The sequence below is a fragment of the Pelmatolapia mariae genome, linkage group LG1 (assembly GCF_036321145.2).
Source record: "Pelmatolapia mariae isolate MD_Pm_ZW linkage group LG1, Pm_UMD_F_2, whole genome shotgun sequence".
Classification (NCBI taxonomy): Eukaryota; Metazoa; Chordata; class Actinopteri; order Cichliformes; family Cichlidae; genus Pelmatolapia; species Pelmatolapia mariae.
This window is the reverse complement of record NC_086227.1, coordinates 31,758,192-31,765,506: the sequence shown is the minus strand read 5'-3', so window position 1 is coordinate 31,765,506 and position 7,315 is coordinate 31,758,192. Positions and strand designations below refer to the sequence as shown.

Sequence of the window (7,315 nt, the reverse complement as noted above, 5' to 3'; positions counted from 1 at the left end):
TCCTCTCAGCTCTAGAGTGCAATTTCTTTTACAAGTTGCTATGGAGTGTTGTGGACTGTAGGCTTGTATGTGAAGGCATGTGGTGTGTGGAACATGTGTTCCTGAGAGCAGATCATCGCTCCTCCTGCAGTCAGCTCAGCGTTTGCAAAAGGGCAGCCCCTCTCATAGACTGGGCAAGCACTGGGTGTGGGCGCGGTCGACAGTGGCTCATAAAAGGATTAGTCCGCCACACAAAGATAGTGGGCTGCCTCTAACCCTGACTAGGTCTACAAAGAAGGTGACATTTGTATGTCTCTGTGGCAGGAGGGGGTGTGGCAGAATGGTCCAGGCTGGGGCTTGAAGGAGGAGGAGGTGGCACTGGTGGTGGAGTTACAATGACAGAAGGGTTGGATGAGGTGAAAACACAAGAGTGACCCTCTTTATTTGCAGCGGCCTCTTCTTTCACATGGCACCTCTGGTCCCCTCCAATGGGTTGCTCTAGTGTTTATTTACTCCATGGTTTCTCCCTATTAACACGCGGCCCTCTGATGGCTCCATTGGCCAGACCCTTTCAGCGTGCACCTTTCCCCAGATCAATGAATGCTTCGAAAGACAGATTAGATTTCCTTTTAATGATTCCATCTTTCTCAGATTTTTTTCCCACTCTAAATGGCTGTTCGAGAGTGCATTACTTGTCTCCTCATGTATGTAGTCCTGTCTTAGCATATCGAGGGCAAAAGCGAGCAGCACTCAGCAGCGAACAATGTAAGCAATTAGATGGGAAATGAAATACAATTTATTTTCACTGTGTCAAATGCATATGTGTTTCCCCGGTCTTTATAATATTTATCAGTTAGTGTATGATTACAAGACAGAGAGCATAATTAAGACAATATTGCCTTATAATATGGGAAATCTCAAATCAGGTTAAGTATTTTTTTTTTATCTATATGCAGCCTAATTACACAAATTTGCCTAAAGAGATCATTTATAATACAAGTTTCTTTAGACCCCTGATTTTGAAAAAAAAAAATCAATGATGTCATATTTGCTTCTACTTTTTCTTTTTCAATTATAACTTCTTGGCTTTTCTTACAGCCTTTTGTTGAGTAGATTAGCCTGCGTTTTGTTGGGGAGTTCAGTACTGCAGAGCTACAGTGTGCCTCACACCCTCTGAGCATTTAACACAGCGTGGACCTTAGAAATAAGAAGAGGAGTCAGTGTTGATTATTGCTCATTAGCCAAGAGAACATCCACTTAATGTGCAAGGAAACGAGTGACACACCATGCCCCACTGGAAATGGTCCCTGTGTAGCTCTGCACAAAATGTTAGCTAATGCATTCCATTTGCTCTTTGTTACCAGGAGCAGGTTGGACACCTTTGGTGACATAAGCAGGCATGATTACTTTGTTTCTGCATAGGCATTTTAATCCCTAATTTCATGCACTGATCAGAGGAGAGGCCCTGAGCTCTAGACATGATCACTGGCCCTTCAGTAGCATTTCAGCTGAATTCTCATGATCAAGAGGAGTCTAGTCATGGGCCCTTAGGAGGAAACATCCTGTGAACTGTGAGGAAATAAGCATCGTTTTTTTATGATAAGGTTCAATGCGTTTACATGGAGCTAGCTGTCCTTGCAGGCAGCCATTTATTTGTGTACTCTTTTTTAAATATATAAACTGATGCAGATCTTCAACAATTGTTTAATTAAATGTATTTCATTCATGGACATTCATTGTCAGGCTTTTTAAAGGTTTAGTTTGTTTTTCATTGTAATATCTTGGAGCATTTCAAATAAACAAAGTTATCCTAGTATTATATAATCGTGAACTTTCAGTCTGAGTGCAATGACGATTTCTTTAATTAAAAAACGAGAAAGAAATAAGATTTTTTTAAGAGATTACATCAATGAGCTGGCTGATGCCTCTTATGAATATGCATCGCGTGGTTAGATGTGGCTCTCAAGAAAGATAATTGATTACACAGGAAGGCAACATGGTGAGAGGGGTTCCAGAGCTGCTAAAGGCTCCGGAGCCGTTCTCTTGGCTAAGTTGTGGTTTGTTTAAAGCACATCCCAAACCTAGAGAGGATACGGCTAGAGCGAATCAGCGCTTTTCGTCTGCTTTTCCTGCCCTGAATGGAATTGAAAGGGTGCATTAAACGATTAGACTCTGACTGGCCAGCTGAATCTGCTATGTGTTACAAAATCTAAAAATATAAACGCAATAATAAATAAAATCCCTTTTAAATGTCAGCATTTGTATTATTTTATTATTAACTGGGATAGTTTGACAGTCTACGCCGATCTCATAAAATAAACTTTAAAAAATTTGTTTGAAATAAATAATGCAAAAATCTTCCTTCCTTAGACTTTCAGAACTTAACAACAATTTGGAGGAAATTGCATAGGTTAATAAAATATATTTTCATTCGTGTGTGTGTGTTTTCTTTCTTCATGTTTAACTAAATAAAAAAAATGTTTACATTTAAAACCAACATCGTAAAAAACAAAAACAAAAAACGGAAAAACAAGCAAAAATACAAATAAATAAATAAAAATAAAACAAAAAAACGAATGGAATTTGTTATAAACCGCATCTCACATATCGCGAAATACTTAAATTGAGGCTATGGCAGTCGTAAAAGGTTAAAAAAACAAACAAGCAAAATCAAATAAAAAAAGGAAGAATTTGATCTATATACCATCCGTAACTGTTTTGTTTATTGCACTTTAAATATGTGGCTCGTGCACGGAAAGGTATGCTGTTTGTCACCTAAAATGGAAATGCCCTTTTTGTTTCATTAAATAATTTGGAACGTTTAGGGCAAAAATTGAATTTTTACATAAAAAGTCACACACACACACACGTTAAAATATTAAAAACAAATGCAGCGCACTCTGAGGAACTGCTGCAAGTGGACGTTCTAAAAATAATACAAAGACTTCAAAACGGGTCTGAAAGGTATTTTCTTGTGACAGAATTATAACTGAAAAATGTTGCTATCGAATTTTAAATCGAACTGATGGATTAATCAGAAATTGATATAAAAAAAAGTGAGCAGTTTAGCTGAATGAGTGTCAGTGCATCAGAACACTGGCGACTGCAAGTGACTGTAGAGGGAGCTCCAACACTAAGTTTACATAAACTTCCTCTGATAAGGGCTCACACATGCAAATGATCACATCACGGGCAAACAAAATAAATGATGTTATTATTAGTCATACGGCCACGATATATTACAATTATACCATAGAGCAGCATAAGCTGTGGAAAATGTATGATATATGTGAAGAGCAAAATCATTACAAATTGAGCATGATGAGATCTGGGAGTTGCACTGCCAAGCCAAAATCCACCTTCAGGATCAATTGAGCCATTATGACCAAGTACCAGCGATGCTTTAACAGTCGTTCATTACTTAAAGTCTCTCGATAGACGATAATTTCTGGTGAAAATGAATGAAAGAATTATTCGAAATATTAATGCGCCCGCTACAGCTCTATAGGGATAATCCCACAACATTAATATCCAAATCTATGCCGCAATACTGGCTAATTAGCCTTAAGTCCCGCCACTATATAAAGTGTGATAAATCCCTCTCGAATATATACTTATCACAGCCACGGAGGATGAAGTCTGTGCCCCGGGCTGTCCACTAACACACATACAAAAAACCAAAGCAATGCATTTCAACATGCAATGCACAGTAACAGCCACCATCAAAAGCAGCTGTCAAAATACCTCGGCCAAGAAAAAAAAAACAATCTTATTGTTTGGTTTTTTTGTTGTTGTTTTTTTTTAAGTTGCAGCAGTTCATTTATTAGCCAAAATATAGACTTTCTTGTACAATTTGGTTCACAAGTATGTACATATTCTTAACTTTATATACAAAACATTTCAACATCAAATCCTCACAGAACTTACAAAAAGAAAGAAAGAAAAAAACTCACAGACTACAGGTTCATAGATTATTACATTAGCAGTTTTACACAGGACATGCTTACAATGTAAGTATACAGAGATGTATTATTCTTATATTACATTCCATATTCAAATTAAAATTAAAGAAGAAAGAGGGTGGGTGAGGGTTTATGGAAAGAGCCAAAAGAACCGTGGCTGGTTCTGAGGTCTAGTTGGTTCTGAGGCCTGAAATACACAGGGGTACAACAAAATGTAACAAAAAATGTAGAAGAAAAACAACAACACTAATAATAGTCTCACGAAGAGTGAAAACATAAAGTGATATAAAAGTGACAATTGCCTTTCAAAAACGAACCTGGAGTGAATTTGCATTGAGCTCATTTGCATGACTGAACAAGTTAGTGTAACATAGGCCTTGAAGAAATAACCCAAGCGCACACAGACACAGAAAAAAATGAAATAAAGCTAATTTGGGTAAATGTGGCATTTTAAACTAAAATGTGATATTGCATTAAATGAAAATTCCCAAATGTCATTAACTGACAGCCTCGTTATCTTTGAACTGCGTGGAAAGCTGTTAAAAACAGCTTTTTCTCTGCATCCAAGGCACTAGATCTCTCTGAAGCTGCAGCAAAGAAAATCAAAATGCGCTAATTGAACTTCCTTTGATCAGAGCTCATCCTGGGTTTATGGGAATATAATGTTAAAACGACGTGATTTAATGGGTTGAGGACTTAATGTAAACCATAATACAGGCGCATGGACCTCAAAATAAAGTAGACGACGTAACAGCAACTCAAGAAATAAAGGGGGCATCTAGTTAAAAAGAGTTTTCACCAATTTCAATGTTTTTTTTCCTTAAACGCTTCCTGATGAGGTTTTTTCTTAACCCTTCTGGACAAGCTGTTACACACACACAGGCACACATCGCACACACTGTATTCTGCTGTAACATTAACACTGGTTATCTGCGTGGCCTAGGCAGAAAAAATATCCATGAACAGGCAAAGAAGGCAAAAGAAGGTCTAAAATAAAATAAATGAAATTAACTAGTGTCTTTGTTTTGTAGTTATTTATACATGCGCGTCTCAGTGACGAGGACATGTACCTGTGACTGAAGTCTCTGAACTATGACTCTTGTCCTCCGTTTGCCTGCTGCTGTAGAGGGCCAGGCCGGTGGCAGTGGCCTGGTTCGCCAGTCCCAGATAATGATTTGAGTTCAGTAAAGCCAGCTGGTGGGCCGAAAAGGCTCGGTTCGTCCAATTCTGGATTTTCCCAACCGGACAAGAAGAGATGAGTCTGTGAGGAGCGATTATGGTCTGAGCGGCCGGCCCTGCGGAGTTGCTGCCGTTCATTTGCGGCGATTTACGTGGATTGTCTGGGGCCGTAGCTGTCTCTGCCAAAGACCAGATTTTTGGTTTTTGGGCTGGGACGGGGTTGTTTTCTGAGGGCGGTGAGCTCACGGATACAGAGTTCAGTTTGAGCTGTTCCCCGTTTGGCTGGGACGTTTTCATGTCCAAAGAGTGGTGACGGTGATTGTGGAAATGCTCTGCTCCTCTCTGTACGTCTTTGCCCTCCTTCCCCACAGCCTTTAGAAACCTCTGGTCGGGCCCTTGTAAATCCTCATAGCCGTCAGAAATCTCAGAGTCACTCCTCCCGTCGAGTTTAATATCTGAATGCAGGTCGTCCTGGTCGTCCAAGTCGTCCTTGTTCTCAATATTTTCCGTGTCGATGTTCTCCAAGTCGATCTCCTCCTCATCCTCTCTCTTGTCCCCCTCCCCCCCTTCGTGATCGCTGGTGTAAACATTTCCTTCTTCATCCGTGCGGTTCCGGGGGGTCCAGGTCATCTTGTTCTCCTTCTTTAGCCTCCTCCGGGCGTTGGCAAACCAGGTGGACACCTGGGTGAGGGTCATTTTGGTGATAATGGCCAGCATGATCTTCTCACCCTTGGTAGGGTAGGGGTTCTTGCGGTGCTCACTCAGCCAGGCCTTCAGGGTGCTGGTGCTCTCCCTGGTGGCGTTTTTGGGTCTGGATGGGTCACCGAATTGATATTGGCCATATGGGTAAAAGGCAGGGTGATGGTGAGCAAACCCGGGGTGCTGGACACCGGGACTGTCTTTCAGTTCATACTGAGCACCCTGTAAAAACAAAGAATCGACGCGTAAGAGGGATTAGACATATTATATCAATACCATCAAGTAGTTTGTGTGGAAATGTTTACATTCCGCAAAATCCTCTCTAGCTATCAAGAAATAAAGACAAAAGTGGGATTCTTAATAAAGTGTAAACAAACTAAAAGATTCAAGTATTTTTGCAGTGGAATTAAATCACCAAGCGCAGATGAAAGGGGGAAAAGTAATTTCTTAGTTTAACAAACACTTCCGAAGTGAAACCTTTACTATTACACACTATTCTCCACCTTTACCTGTAACCTCCCACATTACATTGCATCATTTTTTTCGTTACTATCAGTTTCCGGAATTTATGTGCGAAATGCGCATAAAAGGCATAAAGCGCACTGTTAATGCGTCACTTTGTATCCACTTTTAACCATATTTTACAAACTACTCAGTTACAAAGTTCAACGCGGTGTTCTGAAACTTAAAAGGAATAAAGTTATCCCAGTGTCATGTGTAGCTTACGTTTCGACAAAAAGTTTTTAGATAACTTAAGCGAAAGAAGAACAACTCACCAACTGATTGAAAATTGATATATCGTTTGTGTAGGGGAGAAACGCTCCATAGCCCTGCGCTGCTGCGGCGAAAGGAGATCCATACATAGTCGAGAGGACGTTGGAAAGTGCCCCGGACGGACTGAGCTCTGTCCCGGCTCGGGCATTGCTGGCGATCCCCTGGCGCTCCGGCGGGTATATCGGTCGGATGTACTGATATCCCAGCTGAGGGAAAGACATGGTGGTAGGAAAAGGGAAAAAGGTCTGCTGCAATCACACAAAGCAATGGAATTGCCTCGATATCCACTTTTACAGTGTGAGCATGTGAGCAACAAAAGGTGCAAGCAAGGGAAGTCTATATTTCCTCGGGAACAGCCAGTGTAAACGATCCGGTTGCGCCCCTTATTTCTTCCTCCTCTTCTTCTTTCCACCCTCACTTCCCTATTGATCTGGATGGACTAAGGTCAGGTCCTTACAGATTGCTTTAGATTATTGGGACTCCCTTTCTCAGATTGACATTTTTAGTCGTTTAGAAGCCCCTCCTATTTCTCAAATCTCACCCCACTCATACAAACCACACACCAAACACACTCTCTCTCTCCCTCCCTCCCTCCCTCCCTCCCTCTGTGTCTCTCTCCCTCTCTTTCGGATAAGTGCACTGACGTCGCGAGCTCTTATTTGAATGGGGTTTCAAATCTCATTTTATGGCTCGCCAATCTATTTCATTTGCTATTTGTTCGC

At 40.8% G+C, this 7,315-nt stretch overlaps 1 protein-coding gene across 1 annotated transcript; it reads right to left on the bottom strand.

Moving 5' to 3' along the window:
* Positions 1–3,656: 3,656 nt before the first annotated feature.
* irx3a (iroquois homeobox 3a) lies at positions 3,657–7,050 on the bottom strand. The gene is made up of 2 exons (XM_063466558.2): positions 6,596–7,050; positions 3,657–6,041 (listed from the first exon to the last, which is right to left on the bottom strand). The coding sequence occupies exons 1-2, from the start codon at positions 6,812–6,814 to the stop codon at positions 4,992–4,994; spliced, it is 1,269 nt and encodes a 422-aa protein (XP_063322628.1). The 5' UTR covers positions 6,815–7,050; the 3' UTR covers positions 3,657–4,991.
* Between the last annotated feature and the right edge of the window lie 265 nt (positions 7,051–7,315).

Excerpts from the sequence above, each read along its gene's own strand:
- irx3a (XM_063466558.2), bottom strand. The coding sequence starts at position 6,814 with ATGTCTTTCCCTCAGCTGGGATATCAGTACATCCGACCGATATACCCG. Across the intron at positions 6,042-6,595 it reads TATCAATTTTCAATCAGTTG|GGTGCTCAGTATGAACTGAA; the intron begins GTGAGTTGTTCT and ends TTGTTTTTACAG.